Below are 21415 nucleotides of genomic sequence, written 5' to 3' on the forward strand. Positions count from 1 at the left end.
CACAAGCCTCTGATGATTTCACTCAGTCTATATTCAAGGCTTTGATATAGCATATTGCATCACATTCCTCCTTGTTAGATGCCTATTACTCTCCTCAAACTTATTAGATGCGAGTCATTGATGTTTGGTGTTTGGCTTAATTGCATCTGACACATCACCCACTTGCCATACAAAACAAAATGTGCAAACATGATTATTCATTAACGAGACGCAAATGGGGAATCTGTATTATTCTGTACATCTCATGCACACGAATACAGAAGAATATATCCTTTGCTCACATATTTTTAGACTCAAAATCACCGCCTGACCTGCAGCTTGAATAGATCTGTTCTCCAGAGATGTACATTTTCATAGCCTGGACGTTCTCCAAGGAGTGCTACGGTTAAGGTCTATTTTACTTCTCATTTAAAAGTATTAGCATCTTTCTACCCTCCAAACATTCAACAGAGAAATAGCAAAGGGGAAGTATTGGTCCCTTTGGCATGCGGTATTAAAAATACATCCACCTTATTTACTGCTTATTTACTCAGAGTGAAAGATGGCTCAGGTCTCCAACAAATTTCACTATCCTGCTTGGCTGCCTGTGTGAAGGTAGCTAATACATAAATAATTTAAACACTTTCCTCCGTCTTTTTCTCTCTTTTTTTCTGTGCTTTTGAGCCTCGGGCTTAGAAATGCCACTCAGTAGTATGGCCTCTCGCAACCTGCTGCACTGTTGTGCTAATACTCTGCTCCTAAAAGGATGGACTTTGCCCAGTGTCCAACAGTGAGCGAGCTGGGAGACGTCCGAGATGCATCTCTCCCGAATTCATTTGCTGCATGTCAACTGTTCAGCTGATGAGTGGGTGTGCATATTAACAGGAATACATTTGGTATCAAGAGAGAGAACTGCTGTATGGCAGCTTTTCACACCGTTACTGACTTGTGAGTGGGTCGTTGGACGGACAAGGACGATGTTTCTTTAACGGAGGGAAAGAAGGAAAAGTGTCCTTTTGCACTCCTGAGGAAAACATCTTGTGTAATATGTGTAAGGAATTAAACACATATAGAAAACAAAGATGCATAAATCTGTGTTATGTTAAGGTGGCAAATCTGTCACTGTAGTGTGTCAAAAAGCAAAACATCAAGAAGCAAATGGAAATATTTCACCTTAATTTAGTTTAATTGTGGTTAAAGACCATATTCCTATTTTTTTGATGCATAAAGCAGAACTAAATTGATGTACATAGTGAAGAGTTAATCTAAGAGTTATTATCCTCAGAGTTTATGCTGCTTGATCTGGCAAAAGCTACTCTGCTGATGGTAATTTTCAGTTCATCCTAACAGTGCGAGTATAAGAGTTTAGCTTAAAACAACCAACAGCTGTGAGAGGCACATGCAACACACAAGGAATCAGTGTGTGTGTGTGTGTGTTTAGAACATGGGCTTAAGTGGTGGCTGTGGGTTTCATTGCATAATGTTATAAATGTTTTCTTCTCACATCATGCAAAATGCGTGAATGTGCCACTGTTTGTTTTCTGCATCATCACCTCGTAAATACATGCAGCGCTACTTCTGAATGGTTTGTGTGTTGGCATGGCGATGGCAGACTCTGCCAGTCAGAGAGAAACATATACTGTAGAAACGCAAGACCAAAATGTGAATTAAATGAATGCTAAAACGATAATATACATAAATGCTATTAGAAATAGGGTTTAATATGATAAAAAATTCTAAAAGTGTTATTTAACGGCAGCTATATTAGCCATTTTAAAAGAAAAAATCTGTGAAAGTTATCAACCAAACCAATTATCAACCACATCTGCAACTCTGCCCAGCTTTATGGAGCACATATAGTGCAGCTGACCAGCCTGCAACTGTACTTGGTTTAAATAAAAAGGCTGATGTAAATAGTGGCATTCACCACTGATACTGATTAACTAACTATAACCAGCACCTGGCCGTGTTGGTGAATCTACCCTTTGTTTACAATCTCTCCTTTAATTTAACAAAGCAAATGTTAACATTTCACATGTTTCACTGCATGGATGCACAGCCATACAGTCTGATTATTACTGACATTCAGTGAATCCTTCCAGGAATGCCGATCCACTCCTCTTCCTCACTTCTCTCTCTAGGCTTGCCCTCTCAGCACACAGTGATGGTGGGATGGACAGAGGGGATTACTGAGCGTTGTCTCATTCAGTAGCTGCATGAGTCATCCTGCTGTATCATTCGCACTGTTTGTAACACCCACACAACACCGTGAAGCACAGCATACATATGCTCACAAAACACACACCGCACTCCTTACAACCCGTATGTTGGAGTGGCGTACCTGTAACATTCATCATACCTCGCTGAATCCTTAAACAATAAATCATGATGCGGGCTGGAGCTGCATGCAACATATAAACACACAAACCCCTGCAAAGCACACCGACCTCCTGCAGCACTAACCCAAAATATTAATAAATCTGACTTCCTGTTCTCCATAAAGTTTCTGATCACGCACTAATATTTGTGAGGGTTTTATCACTGTATCTGTATGGGCTGCACATATATGCTCTCCCATGTTGTCTCTGGTCAAGGAATTTGATTGGGTAATAGGTTCTGCACCAAAGAATTAAGCCTAAGTGAAAATGTAAATGGTGAATCTTGTTGTGAAATCCCTGTCATACATAATGCATGTCTAACAAGCAAATGCGTGCAAACAGGGACCTGTTCTCTTATTCATCTCCATCTGCATGTTTACACATATTAAGACACAATAGAGCATCCCCGAGTGTGGTACGTTGCCACCTTTATGTTGTATTATTTTTGAAAACTGATGTATTTAAAAAGCTGATATTATGGAGGAGTTAGAAGATTAATATGCATCTTGTGCAGTTTACAGCCAGCAGTCAGTTTAAGATGAACATAATAACCACAAGCACAGGTTCCACAGGAAAACTCTCGTAAAACTCTTTTCTTACATTGAGGTGTCGCACTGAATAAAATGATAAAATGTCTTAATTAGTGAGCTGCAGTGGTGCTGCTGGGCAGATTTTTTGCTACCTGAGGACAGAACCAAGCCAGCTGTTTCCCTCTGTTTTCAGTCTACGCTATGCAAAGCTGAATGAGGCATCAGGCAAGGAAAACCAAGTGTTTCCCATAATGCTGAACTATATATATATATATATATATATATATACATACTTTCAGACATTTTGCTTTGTTTACCTTCATACTTCTTCTGCTAGAACTTCCCATTTTCTATCATTCATCTCTGCTGTTTCTCTTCCCTCCTTTCAACAACTACACTATGTAAGTCTGCCTCTCACCCTTGGGCACTTTCTCTCCATTTTCTGCAGCGTACAGCATTTTTCTTTTGCACTGTTAATCTGTCATTTCTTGCTCTGCCTCACCCCCCCACCCCGCCCCTCCCTCACTTAACGCTCTCACTACTGATATAGTGCGTGTGTTGTGAGTGAGAAATAATGGATATATTTGTTTGCGGAGACGCTGCCACTCCGAGAGCTCGTTAAACACCAGATAAGAGGTACTTCACAGCATGCGGTGGCAGCAGCGGCACCAGATAAATCTGCTTGATAAATATATCTAATCATTTCACCCTCTTTTCTTCTCTCCCAACCAGGAATCTGATGGAGAGATGCAGCATGGCATGAGGTTAGCCACTTTCACTTTTGCCTCCTCTCCTCCCGGCAGTGACACCTCCACCACACCTCTCTCCTCTCTCCCTCTCTCTCCCCTCTTCTTCTCTCCATCACTCCCATAACCCCTCCTCTTCCTACTCACCTCCTCCTGCTCCATTCAGTCCTCAGCTCTCTCTCATTTTCTCTCTCTTTTTCTCTCTCTCTGCCTACCAGCCTGTCTCCAGTCAGAATTAGAGGAGTCTCTTTTTAAATGCATGCTGCTCTAAGGGGGATGCACAGGCACATGAATATTGTGATCTTATCTGCTGAAAATGAGGCAAAAAGCAAATAAACGGTAAGGAAAGAAAGCGGAGAAGTGCATGCCGGGTTTCATTAGCTGCTCTGAGATAAGTGTGTGTAGTTGCTTTGCCACACTTGTGAAAAATAATGATTGTTGTGAGTGCTCTTCTGTAGCTGTTGTGCCTTTTTTCGTCCATGTGTTGCATAGTCTGAGTGCTTCTGACAGAGAGGGCTGGGCTTGGACTGCTGTGCATTCAACAGTACATCATGTTTGGAGAATATGAATACATGTTGTGCAGCATGTTGGAGTACACTGAAGCTTTTCTGACTAAGTCACTGCAGCAAAGGAAGTCAGGTTGCTCAAGACCATTTGATTCAGGCGAAGTAAATCAGCGTTTTTCAATTTACTTATTATGCTCGGCTGTCATTCGGATTTTATTGGAGTGAGAATGATGAGCTGCCAAACGTTTTCACAGCCCTCAATTAACTCATATTCATTCACTGGGAAAGATGATACCACAGAGAGTCAATTATGGCTGAACAAGCGCATCATGAGGAAGAAAGTTGTTCTCATTAAACCAGCCTCCTCACCTTGTAGAGATTGAGAGAAAGAGAGAAAGAGCGAATGCAGGAATGCATAATAATGTTTTGGACTTAATGAGTTCAGAAAAGGCATGTGACTAGTTTGTATTTCAGGGAGTAAATCGTAAAGTGTTCCTTGACATGTTGCCTTTGGTTGATTTTATAGCCAGCACAACATGATTATAACATCCAGGAGTTAATTACTTTCACCTCTTGTCTTAACCTGCAGCTAGTGAGGAAACATTGATTTTGCAGATGATCCCTGCTTCCTGTTATGCAATTAAAGCAAGCAGCACCTCAGAAAAGGTGTTGTCCAGAGGGAAACTTTGGGTCTTTGAAGTGAGTTGCAAACTTCCTGCACAGTTGAAAGAGCTTTTTTTAATCTGGTGGAACAACAAAAGTAAAGTAAACGATGCGCTCCAACCCTTTTGGCACTTTGAGTCACGTTAGCTTGTAATTAATGTATCATTAGTTGAAAGGTGGGACTAAAATTGCATCCAGTGTATCGAACTCTACCACAGCACTGTAGCTGGAATGGCAGGCAGAATGAATATAGGAATGTATAACATCCCTCGTCAAAAATACATCATAACAAAGCCATTCTTACTGTTTTTTTAATGCATGATTCATCACAAAGATTGCATTTTTCACAATGTAGCCAAAAAGTATTTTGCTATTTTAATGCCTGAGAACTAAATGAGCCCAAAGATGAGGAATAATATGTGTTGAAGGCCGTCCAAACAAACCATCAGCCCCAGCAAACCCCAGTAGCACACCACGCACCGCTCCTCCTCAGCTTTCTGAAGCGATTGTCATAGATAATAAGCCAAAGCTCACCACAAAAGGCTGTTTTGTTCTTTTAAGAGAAGTCAAATCGATGCCAACGAAACTGAGATCACTGTGTACAAAACCTCTCAAGCTCACATGTAGGGCGAACAATATGGCAGAATGAGTACGTTAAGAGACCATTAGCTGAATAACAGTCAGTTTTTTACAAGATTTACTAGTTTTCTTGATTTAAGCAGATAGCGGAAACTTTGCGGTAAGTCTCATATTTTCCATCTTGTACTAATTTTCCGCTTCAAAGTTTTGTGCATATTAGATTGCTGTAACCGCTGGTCTTCTGGTATTTTTCGATTATTAATATACTATTTATGAGGAGATTTGCAGAGCCTACTTGTGCCAGTCAGACAGAGGAAGTGGTGAACTTTCCAAAGACTATAATACAAACGTCACTGTCAAACGCAAAATTGAAAGATGAAAATGCTGAAGCCCAGAGGAGCGTATTATGCACTTAAAAAGGGACACTGTGCCCCTCAAGGCAAAAAAATTACTGCTTACTGACAGATGAAAAGGTTACAGCTCTAGAAGTTCTGTCTGAATTTCTCCATAAACAACATTTCTGAGGTCCGAAGTAATTCTTTTTTTGATGAATTCGACGAGTTTTCACAACTCCAAGGGTGGCAAAAGTGTCTCTGTATGCACAAGGCCACATAAAACTACAGCGGAAGAACCAAGGACAAAAAAAGTGATTAATGCAGCACAAGCAAACAGACCATGGGGTTTTTTTGTTGTTGTTGTTGGAATTGGTTTAATTTTCTGTTTTCTCTTTTAATTAGGCCTCTATAAAGGTTTCAGCTCACCTTCATCAGCCGTATCTATCCATGATTAACTTTGCCACCAGCTCCAGCCCCTGGGAGACATCACTAGCCCCCTTTGCTTCCACTTTGAGGAATATGCCTAAAGAAGCTTTGTTTGTTCATCTCTCGTCTCTCCCTGAAGGTGCACAGCCTCCAAAAGCAGATGCTATACAAGATCTCCCTTCAGGTTAGCCTGGAGCAGTTTACCACCGCCTCGCTCCCTCATTCTTCTGTCTAATTATTTCCAAGACAGTAAGATCAAGGATTTATGCGGGAGCTCATTCGCGAGGGTGGACTGCTGTAGCATCTGGAAGTGGTAGATGAGAGATCTGCCTTGGAGCAGACTCAAGGGGTTGGCTTTGTCTTTGAGCGTGGATCCATCTTCTCTGAGACCCCTGTGAGTCACACGTCTAAGACTTAAGACTCTTTCTCTCTTTGACTTCTCACCTCACCACCCTCAATGCTCCCTGGACTATTGGAGATACGCCTGTCTGCCGCCAGCATTTATAAAGCTCCGTCAAAGCCAACAAGGCAGGGCCAGCTGAGCAACGTAAGCCTCTGGAGCGCACATATAGCAGACCTCAAGTGGCCTATATGCACATTAGTCTATGTGCTGTATGTGTGTGGCATCTTAATGTCCCATATATAATACGAGCGTTTCAAGCTTTTGAGCTCACCACGTCCTCTCAGACCATCTTAGTTCAGAAAGATGATTTTTATTTTTATTTTTTGTAAATGCATTAACTTTAGTCTTCATCTCTCTTGTTCAGTGTCACGGTGAAGAGGCTACTGCTATTATATGAGCAATCATTTGCTGATACAGACTCTGCTATGTGTCTGCAAAAAAAACCAAAACATCTAGTTTCACCAGACAAGAGGCTTTTTGTCAAACACATCAACATGCAGCACTCATACCAGCTACATGTCGAACAATCTGTGCACCTATTGCACCCATTACACCTCAATAAACACTTCATTGTACCCTGAAGGGCTGAGCATGCCGCTGTATGTTCAGCCTACATGCACATACCAACCCCCGATCGCCTCCTGCAGTGAAATGCATGGTGGATTTTCCAGATGTTCTATCTGGACCGTGACGATAAAGAGAACATGCTTTAAGGTGAAAAGCACAGGAATCTTTTTTCAAAGACAAAATTGGGATGTCACGGCCCTTTGTACAGCTTTGTGCTATGTAGTGCTGAGCTACTGTACAACATATAGTCTGTTCTCTGGGAAAGAATTTAGCTCCTCTTATTCTGAATTCAGAGGCTGCAGAGTTTATAGTGTAATCTCTGAATTCTGACGAATGCGATTTATGGGGATGAAGCAATCGGTTGCTCTTTCAGTAGCTGTAAAGTTGCGGATGCAGTTATTGGTTTTTGTGCTGTGGAATTTTATGCAGTTTGGAATTTCTTCTCTAAGGCAGGCGCTGAAACTGTAATTTTATTTTTACACTTTCAGGGAAACCAGCAATATCAACAAAGGCTGTTCTGTGTTTGCACAAGAGCTTTGGCTGCATCTTTTAAGGGTGGCTATAATTATTACTGTTGCTTTAACAGTGGATCACATTACTCACATGTTGAATGAACCTGCAGTGAATTCTGCTGTTTTCTCTCAGCCTCGGCGAGCTTCATAGCACACTATAGTTCAATTATTTCATTTTTTTGGCTTTACTATAGTGTCGCACTTCAATTGTACTAGGCAGTTATTGTATGTAAAATCGACATACAGAATACAACAAAAACACAACAACTTCACCCTACTTTCAGTAGTCGGTAGAGCGGAACTAAAAGAGAGACCTACACTACCGGTCAAAGGTTTTAGAACACTCTGATTTTTCAAATTTTTTATTGGAAATTATGTCATATTGTATTTTGAAATTAAATCATAGAACAAATACACAAATGCAGTTAAAAAAACTGTTTAGAAACCAAAATGTATTCTAAATTTTTGACTCATCAAAGTAGCCACCTTTGGCAGATATAACAGCGGAACACACATGCGGCATTCTTTTCACAATGGAAATCAAACAGTCTTCAGAAAGTTCTTCCCAACTGTGGTACAGAAGCTCCCATAAATGCGTGGCACTAGTAGGTTGCTTTGCTTTCACTCTTCTGTCCAGTTCATCCCAAACCAGCTTCATGGGGTTTAAGTCTGGAGACCATGCTGCTACTCCATGTTTTCAAGCTTACCATCTTGTTCTTTTGTCCTAAGGTAGTTCTGGCACAGCTTGGATTTATGTTTTGGGTCATTATCTTGCTGTAAGATGAACCCCTGATCAACTGGGCTCATACCAGAGGGTACTGCATGAAGCTGCAGAATGCTGTGGTAGCCATTTTGGTTCAGGGTTCCTCTCACTCTATAAAGTCACCGACCCTGAATCCAGCAAAAACAGCCCCAGACCATCACGCTTCCTCCTCCATGTCTGACAGTTGATGTCACACACTGAGGAACCATCCTTTCTCCTACTCGATGGCATACAAAAATCCTGCATGATGAACCAAAGACTTCTGATTCATCAGTCTTTCCTTCAGTCTTCAGTAGTCCATTGGTGGCGTTTCACGGCCCAGTCAAAGCTCTTTTTCTTATTCTGATGTCTTAGAAATGACTTTCCTGCTGCAACTTGACTTGTCAAACCTGCAACTCCAAGTCTTCTCTTCACAGTTGAAAGTGAGACTTCATACTACGACCACTATTAAGCTGTACTTGAAGCTGTTGTCCTGTGAGCCGCCTATCATGCAAGCTGTTGACTCTCAGAAACTTGTCTTCCGATTCTGTTGTGGTTTTGGGTCTTCCAAACCTCTTTCTGTCAGAGTCTCCCCCAGTTTGTGAGTGCCTTTTGATGGTGAAGAAAACTGTATTCACTGACACCTTGATTTTCTTGATCAGATTGGATTTTTTTTTGTCACATGCACATACAGTATGGTAGTGCAATGCAGTGACTGTCCACCAGGCTTTATAAATACATAATGTTAAAATAGTTAAAAATCTAAAATTCAAAAGAAAAATACAAATAATACAAAAACTACAAATAGGAACAACTATAATATACAAGAAATACAAACAGGTAAAATGGTAATATTTATGAAATGTACACAGTGCAAAAGGTAGTGGATGTGCATTCACACAGAGAATGTGCAGTCTGTGTGATGTGCATGTGCAATGTTGCAATATTTACAGTTATGCGTTTATGGTCCTTGTTTGTGAGGTGCTGACTGGAGGTCAGAGTTGACAGTCCAGACAGCTTGAGAGAAAAAGCTCCTCTTGAGTCTCTCTGTTTTCACCTTGATGAGGCGAAGCCGTTGGCCGGAGTGCAGTCACTTAACAGTTTGTTGTGAGGGAAATGAGGATGCTTCATGATCCTGTTTGTCCTGAGCACACTCCTCCTGGTGTGGATATCCTGGAGGGTGGGGAGGGTTGAACCTCTGCTACGCTCTGCTGACGTCAGCACCCACTGCAGGGCTTGTCACGAGCAGTGCTGTTCCCGTACCAGTGGGTGATGCTTCCAGTCAGTACAGCCTCCACCACTCCAGAGAAAAAAGTCCTCATGATGTTCAGAGAGACTTTGAATTTCCATTTTCACCAAACTGTCAATGTGTGGTGTCCATGATAGATCCTCAGAGATATGCACTCCCAGGTACTTCAAACTGTGCACCCTATCAACAAGTATCCTATTGATCCTCAGTGGGCTGTAATTCTTCTGCTGTTTCCTCCCAAAGTCCTCTACCAGTTCCTTGGTTTGGCTGATGTTCAGGAGCAGGTTGTTGTCCTTTCGCCTCTGTGACAGTGCTCACATGCTGATAGTTAACAGGCATAGTGTTTAACTTGTTCATCATCTCTTGTGTGCTTTGTGTCAATATTTGCTACTTAGGCTGGTGAATGCCATCAGTTTGTGCAGATATTGCAGTCAACATCTGCTTTATCTTCAGTTGTGACCTGATGTTCTTCTAAGATGAGATCTCAAAGCGTTAACAGAATTGTACAAAATTTCATGGGGATTCATCAACGCATGTTCCAGTGTTAGTGTTCAACTAAATGGAAACAGTTTGTTTATTCTATATATTATACTCAGAATGAAGCATAAACAAGAACAATGTAAGTAATTAAATGCTGTATACAGTAAATAGGAATAGTAGGTACAGTCAGAGCTTTAAAATAATTCTGTGTATCCTCTCAATCTGCAAGGCGATTACTTCTTGTCCTCTGCCAGACTGGGAGCACAGGTATGTCACGACTGTGTTGTCATGGCAACCTCAGCGAGGACTGAACGCCTTCTCTTTCACAGAATTTTAACAATGGAGACATCTTAACTGAGGCCGCAGTTGTAACACACTGAGTACAGCAGAAACAGAGTGAATCCTCCCTTCTGTACACAACCTCTTCCTTTCTTTTCTCTTTGCGTCTGACTGTTGTTGCTCGTTTGAAGGTTTATGACGGAATGAAGAGCACAATGAGCTGCTGGCCTGCAGCAGTGTGCAGCTCTACAGCAAAAGTATTTTCTATTTATTGAAGTAAACGCACAGAAAAAGAGACAGAGGAAGTTTTGTCAATACACAAAGGTGCAGCAATATGAAACACTCAATCTTTATCTCTTTTATTCATTTCTTCTAACCACTGTTGCTTTTATTACCAGACAGCTCCTGCAGAAATAAGAATGAAAATTTTAAGAGATGTCACGATTCTGCCCCCAGCTACACACGTGGACAAAATTGTTGGTACCCCTCAGTTAAAGAAGGAAAAACCCACAATTCTCACTGAAATCACTTGAAACTGACAAAAGTAACAATAAATAAAAATTTTATTGAAAATTAAATAATCAAAAACAGCCATTACTTTTGAATTGTTGATTAACATAATTATTTAAAAAAACAAACTAATGAAACAGGCCTGGACAAAAATGATGGTACCTCTATAAAAGATTAAAAACTATTTGACCAGAGTGACATGATTAACTCAGGTGTGTCATTTAATTGACATCACAGGTGTTTCCAAACTCATAATCAGTCAGTCTGCCTATTTAAAGGGAGACAAGTAGTCACCCTGCTGTTTGGTGAAAAGGTGTGTACCACACTGAACATGGACAACAGAAAGCGAAGGAGAGAATTGTCCCAGGACATCCGAAAAAAAATTATAGACAAACATCTTAAAGGTAAAGGCTATAAGACCATCTCTAAACAGCTTGAAGTTCCTGTGACAACAGTGGCTCATATTATTCAGAAGTTCAAGACCCACGGGACAGTAGCCAACCTCCCTGGACGTGGCCGCAAGAGGAAAATTGATGACAAATTGAAGAGACGGATCGTTGGAATTGTATCCAAAGAGCCCAGAGCAACCTCCAAAGAAATTAAAGGTGAACTCCAAGGCCAAGGTACATCAGCGTCAGATCACACCATTCGTCGTTGTTTGAGCCAAAGTGGACTTCATGGGAGACGACCAAGGAGGACACCACTGCTGAAAAAAACTCATAAAAAAGCCAGACTGGAATTTGCAAAAATGCATGTTGACAAGCCACAAAGCTTCTGGGAGAATGTCCTTTGGACAGATGAGACCAAACTGGAGCTTTTTGGTAAGGCACATCAACTCTATGTTCATAGACTCAAAAACCAAGCATACGAAGAAAAGAACACTGTCCCTACGGTGAAACATGGAGGAGGCTCAGTAATGTTTTGGGGCTGCTTTGCTGCATCTGGCACAGGGTGTCTTGAAAGTGTGCAAGGTAAGATGAAATCTGAAGACTATCAAGGCATTCTGGAGAGAAATGTGCTGCCTAGTGTCAGAAAGCTTGGTCTCAGTCGCAGGTCATGGGTCTTCCAACAGGACAACGATCCAAAACACACAGCCAAAAACACCCAAGAATGGCTGAGAGAAAAGCGTTGGACTATTCTAAAGTGGCCTTCTATGAGCCCAGATCTGAATCCCATTGAACATATGTGGAAGGAGCTGAAACATGCCATTTGGAGAAGACACCCATCAAACCTGAGACAACTGGAGCTGCTCATTGACAAATACAGAAATCGTTTAATTGCAGTGATTGCCTCAAAAGGTTGTGCAACAAAATATTAAGTTATGGGTACCATCATTTTTGTCCAGCCCTATTTCATTAGTTTGTTTTTTTAAAATAATTATGTTAATCAACAATTCAAAAGTGATGGCTGATTTTGATTATTTAATTTTCAATAAATTTTTATTTATTGTTACTTTTGTGAGTTTCAAGTGATTTCAGTGAGAATTGTGGGTTTTTCCTTCTTTAACTGAGGGGTACCAACAGTTTTGTCCACGTGTGTATGAAAGAAATTAAATTTAAGAGAGCTGAAGTTGTTTTTCTTGATGAGAATAAACATCATTGGAATTATAGTTGACTTGAACTTCATTTGACCTGACAGATTTAAGGTGCATCACATTGTCCAAGTTGTTGCCCTGAAGCTTTTCCAGCATTTTTTTTGGTCCAAGTCCATTTTTGATGTTTTGCTGATCTGCAGAGGACACTCAAAATCTTTGTATTCTTTAGCCATGAAGAAACTTAACTTAGAGGATTATTTCCATAAAACAATGTTGTACTTTTGTGCTGTTGAAGGTAAGAGAGAAACTGAGGGAATGCTTCAGCTCTACCCACTGCACATTGTCCAGGTTTCAAATCCCCTTTTGTTGTATGTAAATCTGGGCTCATTTTCACAGACGCCTCCAGTATAAATCAGGAAAAGAAGTAAAGCTCAGAGGAATTCTACAAAGCTTGTTGGATGGAAGATAAATTGTTATTTAAATCTTTTTTTTTTCTTTTTGTGGGAGATGCAGACTTTCCAGAAAAAAATTAGAGTACATTCTATTTTTATACTTTGACATTAATTATTAAAATTTGGCAGAACTGTTGAGCAGCACAGACAAAACAGGAAGTTGGTGTTTTAGCCGGAGGACACTGTCAGACTGACTGAACAACCACTAGATGTACAGTGACTAGTACTACACCTCTTTATAGGTAAAACCTGGACATGAACACTGGACCTGCAAATTTTGAAACAATCGGTTATCTTAATTAGTCTTTTTTTCTACCTACTGAACATAGTTAACACACACGTGACACACATACAATCTCCTAATTTAAAGAAACATTTGTTAATATAGTACATTTAAGCAAAACAAAACCATTTAACTGACCTGAAATGCTGATACTAGCTGTGCTACAGTAACAGTAGTGCTGCTTCCAAAGCATATTTTTATATGCATTTAGAAATATGGCATAAGAAAATGTTAAGGGAAATGGCAAACTTAGACAAAACTAACTTTCCCTATTTTGCAGAAAAGTTATTTTTGCTTGCTTATGATGTTTTTTGACTATCTGATAAAACAAATATTTAACTTAAACGCTTCTTTCATTGTGTTCACCAAATAGTAACAGCTTGCCCAACTCAAAACACCCCCCCCCCCTCCTGCAAATTGAAAAAAGTTTTGTTTGTTTCTTCTGTCAATGAGATTTAATTGAGTGAAAAAAGAGAGCTTGCAGAACTTATGAAATTCTGGTGAAGTTGTTATATTTGTTTAACCCTCTGAACAGTTTTCTTAAAAATTTATCAAATCTTTCATCAAAGCCAGACACTGTAAAAATTGAAAGAATGATCATATTTTCAACTTTTCAGCGGTCCTCAAACTAATCACGCCTGATGTGGAGTTCTATTGATCCAACCTAAGCAAAAAAATCACGACATTTCATTAAAATCACTTTATTTTATAGGTCTCATTTCAAAGATTGGCAAAAATAAACCGTTTTCAGTAGCCAGGTTCTGTAAAAATCTAAAGTTTTGTTCTCCTTCTCGTAACTGAGAAACCACGAGTGTATCAGCTGTGACCAACAGTCATGTGGCAAGACTTTTAGGCTGAACTGCAGGCTGTGTTTACTATTTAAATTATTCATAGAAATAATACATTTACATTATTTTTTCCATCCATAGGCACTTGGATAAATGTTGTACCTTTTCTAAAAAGATGTAAAGAAAATATCCAAAGAAATTTAACTTAATTTTTAAAAAATATCTTTTTTCTTATGATTTATGACTATGTTATAGTTTTGAGTTCTCCCTACTTCTAGTAATGCTTTGTGCTGTTTCCATAGAAGTGAAAGACAGTGAAAAATGAACCCACGGCAAGTATGAATAAAGATTTATTTCTTCCCCTCTGATGTTTTTCTTCCCTTAATCTTCAGAGAAAACCTGACTCTCCAGCTTGTACATGATTTTTTTAAAAAAAGTTATGGCCAAGGGAGTCGAAAAGAAATAAGCAGCAATTTAATATGACATGTACATGAAGCCCTATACGTTCCATAATGACCATGTATGATTAGTAAATGTGTTTTAATCCATGAAACTTCAAGGTTGTGCAGAACTGCTCTCCGTTTGATCAGTAAATTGTCCTTGACATGTAAAATGTGTGGAATAACTGCTTTCTGTCATATTGTAAAGTTGAAATTCATCATGAGAGACCAGTCAGATCCGGCACTTTATCCCATCCTGCACGGCAGATGGTGATTCAGCCAATGCAAAGATATATTGCACTTTGCAGCATAACAAAGTAGGTTTAGATTGGACCATCAGGAGCTGTGAGCTGCCAGTATCACACTGTAGCGGAGTGTGGTTTGGCAGGAACGAGTTACAGATGGGGCTGCAATTTAGTCCCCATTTAAAGGTGCAGTATGTCGCCTAAAAATCTTCGCTCAGCCACATGAACGTCCTCCGTCAAGGCAAAATGGGTTTTTATATCACTTCCCTTAGAGACACAGTGAGATAGTTTTGACTCCCATTTGGGGAAATACCATCTAAAGAAAATGAACAGTAATCAGGGGGTTTGTCTGAGCTGTCCTTCCTGAAGTTTAACCACAACTGCAACACACCAGCACCAAATTGCAAATACCACAGTGTAAAGTGGGAAAAATCCCCCTGTGGTGACTCCTGCTGTGGCTCCCCGCTGGGACGTGATCTGATCGAGTACAGCGTGAAATGCACCCACAAACTGTCATAACTAATCGAATGCTGGCCGTTTCCTCTGAAGCTTGTTACACACAAACTGCTACTCGCATGAAAAAAACTTTACGGCTATGACTGACATGCTGTTTAAGAGGCCAGGGGTGCATAAAGAAGCTGGAGGAGGTTTGATGAGTCATAACACAGCAGGAGAACTGATTCATTATCAGTTAATTTATCCCCAGGAGCTTTTTTGTGTTTTACAAAGCGCAGCACGGATTTCAAACAGATTAGCTCTGTGGCCCTGAACTGCATTTGACATCACCTGGTCAGGCCTCATAGTTTTTACTGATCCAAATTTATGTCCCAATCTCAGCGGTAGTTAATCATCGCGTTATCAGTGACATTTTCGGATAATTCAATTCGGCCTCTTAGATTTTAATGGCTCAAATAAAGCCGATACTTGAAGCGTTTACCATAAAAAACATTTTTAAAAAGTTGGAGCGCTTGTTATAAAATTTATTAGTTTCAAGGCTATTAAGTTGTTCGTGTTCCCCACTTAAGGTTGAGTCTCTTGATATGTAGATAGAAATTAAAGGAGAGATAAACAGTGAGTGGATCGTTTCTCAGTTGCAGTTCTTGTCTGCAGGCAGCAAATTGTGTTGACTAGTCATCATCATTGCTCTGGTGACTTAATCCACAGAGCTGTTTTTCTGGCCACTAGTGGAGCATGCACAAGAGACTGTTGTATTTCTGGAGTCTTGCATCAGAGGAAACACACAAACTCGTGGGTTCTCAAGCAAAGCCTCAACCGCTGTGGTGCAAAACACCAAAGGGGAAAAATCTTTTTAAAATGTCTCAAATTACCAACACTTGTGCTCGTGCTTGGTCACTTTTTGCTTCTGAGTTATGCAGCCGCTGAGATGCATGTGAAGGATGATTCTGTTTTATTACAACTTATTTTGGGTTGTATTTTGAAAGCTTTGGCTGTCAATCTAAATCGTTATATGTCCTGTGCATTTAATTATGTTAGCAATGATCTGACTTTCAGTTTAATAATCTGGTGAAACTGCCCTTACAGGAAAGAAATAAAAGCAAAGTAGATGGTCTACAGCATATATTACAGTATATATGCATACTCGCTGTGTATGTTCAAGGATCTCATTTGATTTGCACAAATCACTGACATTCTAAGCACAGCAAAGCCACTTAGGAAGAGGTTTTAAGTTGAAAATGCAACATATATGTCTTAGACATCTAATCCTGCCTCCTAGAAATGATGAACTCGTAATATGCTACTGGAATTCCTGCTTTTTTTTTTTAAATCAACAAACTGAGGAAAGATTTTTAATGAATGCATCGGAAATGTCACACACAAACACATTCCACAGTGGGACGTGGGACAGATCGCCTGCGGTGAGGTTTATATGGAACATACGTACAGAATTTTACAGTGTTTTTTACTTGTTTTTCTCAAAATATCACTCCTTCCAATACAATACTCACAAGCAAAGCATGACTGATGTTAGTTATCTTAAAGCTTATAGGATTAGCGCAAGAATTGGTGTAGTTCTACCTATCGAGTACCAGAAAATGTCCATAAGAGAGATTTCAGGCAACACTGACAAACAACCTGTGCTGCTGTTTGGAGGACCTGTGAGAAGTGTTTTCATGTGGCTAAACTGTCAGCTTATTGTCATCCTCTCTGACCTCATGTCATCATAACCGGTGTAAATGACGGCCGAGACAACCGAGCTGTAACGTGAAGAGTTGCTGTTTACAGTGCATTCTGGCATCTCTGTGTGCTGCTCACTTAATAGCAGACTTCGGGAGAGATAGCACAGTGGCCATTAAAGTTTAATGCCCTTATTTGGTCCCTGTGAATAGTACATGTGGCAGGCAGCAGCTCTTCCTCGCTCACCTCCCGTGGCTCATTACTAGTAAATCAACCTGCAAGCGCCGTGCGAGCTCCCCGTTGTAAATCCGAGATGGATACCGGCTGGTAGTGACCTTTAGTTGGTTTTGCATTAACTTTTTTTCTAAATTAAGCCACTATTAGAGCCATTCTCGTGGAAAAGAGCAAGTATAGCAGCAGAGTGGGAGGTGGAAGCTGGCTGCCTGAAATAGGTTACAGTCTGCCGCAATACAACAACCATTTGTTGTACTCCCTGTAGTGCACATTGTCTGATGATTGTGACAAGTTGCAACACTTGGGGAAAGTGTTTCAGGTAAACAGGTTTTTCTTGTGTCTCCATGCACACTATAGACTCCTCTTAATGCTTATGAGGGAGTGGAGAATAGAGGAAAGTGGGCTTGATTTACATATGTTTTGCTGTTTTGAGTTTCTCTAGCAGTGTAGAAACAGCAGTAAGCCTATCACGAGGTCCTCTGAGGAGTTAGATTTGTTCCTTCATGTGGATAGTGTTTACCCTGCCAAACAACACCTGAAGCTCCAAGATCTGCTGTTTATCCCCCTGGGGGTGGCGCTCTGATACAGTATGGCTACAGTGCTTCATATAGACCGCGGGGAGGATTGTGTGCATTTGAGGACAGATTCTATACCGCCACACTTCCTAACAAATTCAGCAACTATTTCTGTTTTTTTTCTCTTCCTCTGTGACTTGCAGATAAGAAAGTGGCTGTAGCGACGGTATTAACAGTGTTTCCAGAAGCTGCCATTGTTTCCAGAGCCCATGTTGAGGGGAGATTAAAAATAATAAGTGGTGGTGCCATTAGAAATGGCGGCAGGCAACAAAACATTCATTCCAGTTTGTTGTTGAACTTCTACCCTGCCACGTTGCGGGACTGATAAAAGTTGTGCTGCAGGCAAGCCCTCGTCTCTATTTATTCATTCATGCTTACTTGGCTCTTAAGGACAAGACATGGTTTTTAAAAGGCAAACATATGGACTTATTGAAACGCTGGTTTTCCAGTTATAGACAGTGATGCTTATCAGAGATATTTGCGCTTGACTTGAGCCCCACCTCCTTAGTAACTATTAAAATTTGGCCAAATATTACATTCGTGTATGGCATGTATAGTTTACAATGATAGCAACAATGGATTTACTTTGGAAAGGTCTTTGGAAAGGAGTTTCTCATTTCCAGACAACAGCTAGCTAGATTCTGTTAGTTGTAGCTGTCAGCTGATGTCTGTGCCAGAAGTGTTCCAGTGGGTTTAAAACTTGCTGACTCTTGTGTAAGATAACTTCAAAATAAAATGCATGTAAAATGATCCTAAATATGCATATGATTGCTACATGTAGACTGTAAAAACAATATAGTCAAGGGCTATAAGTAGTGTTGTGATAAGGAAAAATGTAAGATCTGATTGTTAGTTCTTTCTGCTATAACTGAATTTGGTTGTTTAGTTTACAAATTTATTCATTATTACTCTTTTTTCAAACATTTCTCTTTTAACATGACAAGAGAAAAGGGTTTTTGGATAACAAACTGATGTGTTGCTGTTTTGCATTGAAGATTTAGCTGCTGTTGCTGGCCAGAGCCACAAGCAAAAATTGAGAAGGAGAGTTGCAGTAAGTGTTATTTGTTTTTCCTGTAAAAGATCTTTCATTGGTAGCTGCACTTTGTTTGACTTTCTCAATCAATTAGTACCATCATATTGCTCACAAATGTGTGGCTGCAGTGACAACAAGAAGAATCACCAAATTCAGCTGCATAAAGAGAGATTTACACACCTGGAAAGGTTTGTTTTGGCATTTCATTCTTGCCAGTGGCAGGTTATTAAGTTCTTACAGTGCAGGAGACTGGAGTTCAAGCCCCTGCATCGCAGAGCAATGATGAAGGATGGAAATGGAAACACACACGCATTCATCATAACACTGATTTATTGAGGAATAACCTCTGCGGTCAGTTGGTCAATAACTCACTATTCCACAGGGTCATGCAGTTTCTGGTGGCTGCATTTAATTATTTCTACCAAGAGAAGGGGAAATGAACAATGAATGAAAAAGGTGGCAGAAGTGATAAAAAAGTCATAGTGTTTCTACATTCAGTGTTGTAGATTTCTTTTACTGGGGAGCTAATCTTGGTCTTTAGTTTGAAATGTTTGCAAGCGATGCTCCTATTTTGGGTTAGAAGCACAGGAAATACATCAAAAGATCTTTGTGAATTGATCTTTCAAAAGGAAGTGCAAAGTTCAGCTGAAGGTGCAATAATTCACACTATTGCATACTGTTTAAATTTGTTTACTGAACTTATCTAATTGATCCCCCAGCTCTGCTCCCTCACACTGAACAGGCTTATTTTCTGAATGCACACGAAATCTCAGTTTTTCTCTGGAGTCAACATAACTAAATGTGCTGCTAAATCTGTGGGACTTCAAAGCTGTTTTTCTCTGCTCTCTTGCCAGGGTCATCGCAGATAGCCAACTCCTATCTGCCTCCCCAGGCAAGACTTAAAGCTTTGACTATTGGTTTGTGGTTAGAGTTCAAACTTGGCTTCAACATTCAGCCGACCGACAGCAGCGGCAGAAGCAGAAGCAACAGCTAGACACACATGAGAGCCGAGGCACAGAGAAAAATATGAAAAAGATATATATTGGCAAAACTGCCCTAAAAACCCAGAGAAATGGTTGCAAACATCAGAAGAGAAGGTAAGATGAGTCAGTCTGGGGAGTGTTTTAAACTCCAAACATCACCCTCATTATTGGCGAATCCCTTTCATTCATTTTAAGTAATGGATTCTCATTGGGAAGTCACAACCATTAAAAAGCCTTAAAAAACACGGTGTTGCATCTTTCATTCCCATCATTCATCTTATCATCTTTTCATGTGTCAACTGATATCTACATCCAAGTTAATTTCACCAGCCTTGTACAGCTGGATGTTGCCAAAAAGAAAAAAAAAGTAACACCCTTAAAGAAAAACAATGGCCGTGTGCTCAGATTTAATTAAACTGCCGTTACTTCGTGATAAGAGCCCAGAGCTATTTTCACATGCGCTTACGGTAGCTCTCTGGGTCGTTGCTATGTAATTTTACAACATCAGTTAAAGCTCTCAGACAGCAAACAGGTTGTAAAGATAGTTTTCTTGTAATATCAGGAAAAGCAAATGAGGCTGCACCTGCAAGCCTCACCATCCACCAGACTGCCAAATATGCGTTGGTTTGTCTGGGCTCTTTACAGTGTTACGACAGTGCTGTGCTGCAGAACATGGATGAATTTAACTTACCCTACAAAAATTAAATTCTGAAGTTCAGCCTCCACAAAAGAGTCAAATAGATCCCGGACAAGCCCCCATTTATATTATGTCCAGGCTCGTGGGACGCAACATAAAATGAAGACTGACACCAGAGATTACAAAAACTATAGTTTAAATTCAGTCAACAAAGCCTGTATGGCAATGCATGGAAGATAAAATACAAAAACAGCAGCTTTCAGAGCATGGAGAGCTCCAGCAGCAAGAGTGTGATAACAATGCAAGACTCCCCAGGCATGGTGTGGACAATTAAGACGATAAAGCCCAAATACCACCCAAAATCCTCTGCATTGCTTGGGGTCAACCTCACTGTAACAATGTGACTCCGCCACTATAGCTACACTCGCAAAGCACAAATTGTCAGTTTTTCAGTTCAAGACCAGTTTAGCAGGAAAGAGGTGATATTTTTTGTGCTTTCAACAAAGACAACTTTACCCCATTCTGCCAGTGTTCATAGGTTCACGGTATTGTAACTCAAACTCCATACCTGAAGAAATAGTTTGATATTTTGGTAAATATATTTCTTCACCTCCTTGCAGAGAGTTAGATAAGGAGATTGATGCTGCTGTCATGCGTGTGCATTAAGCAAAGAGTTTTATATTGGGCTCAATTAGCGCAAAACTGAAAACAGTGGAAAACAGCCAGACTGGATCTCACCAAAGTCCTAAAAAAATCTGTCTACCTACACCAATAATTCTCACTAATTACCACTTTGTATCTGATGTGCTAAAACTATTGACAAATGTTAATGCTAAAACAATTTGTAGTTTTAGAAGGAATTACTGAGTGTAAATATATTTCACTGAAACACACTTTTGTTTGCCAAGAAATTGGTTCAGTTCGTTGAACCAAAAATAATTATCTTTGCAATTACACTAACGCGATACTACATGGTACTTTAACCCAGTCTTCTCATTTATCATGCAAATAAATAAGTGAATTTTACTGTGAAAGCCTTCCTTTTAACAAACAAGAAGAAAAAGAGTGATAGGAGACAGAGAATGGTGTAGCCCATCTCACCACACAAAATGATCAGAAAAAGTGTTTTTTTTCCACAGGGCCATGTTTATCAGCTCACTTTTTCATGGCAGTTATTTCCACTGACTTCTT

General features: G+C 40.1%; 1 protein-coding gene across 7 annotated transcripts in view; it reads left to right on the forward strand.

Annotated features, from left to right (window-relative positions):
- The first annotated feature begins 3477 nt into the window (after positions 1–3477).
- The window catches only part of LOC110953067 (brain-enriched guanylate kinase-associated protein), a 48913-nt gene continuing 30975 nt past the window's right edge, over positions 3478–21415 (forward strand). The window contains exons 1-3 of one of the 7 annotated variants that reach the window (XM_051954904.1): positions 3776–3972; positions 18567–18622; positions 19459–19701. In XM_051954904.1, coding sequence (XP_051810864.1) covers positions 19631–19701 — 71 coding nt within the window. In that variant the 5' untranslated portion in view covers positions 3776–3972; positions 18567–18622; positions 19459–19630. Of the gene's footprint in view, positions 3524–3619; positions 3652–3775; positions 3973–12359; positions 19702–21415 lie in introns of those variants that run through there. The other 6 variants (XM_051954914.1, XM_051954909.1, XM_051954896.1 and 3 more) reach the window with 6 other exon arrangements.

The sequence above is a fragment of the Acanthochromis polyacanthus genome, chromosome 1 (genome assembly GCF_021347895.1).
Source record: "Acanthochromis polyacanthus isolate Apoly-LR-REF ecotype Palm Island chromosome 1, KAUST_Apoly_ChrSc, whole genome shotgun sequence".
Classification (NCBI taxonomy): domain Eukaryota; kingdom Metazoa; phylum Chordata; class Actinopteri; family Pomacentridae; genus Acanthochromis; species Acanthochromis polyacanthus.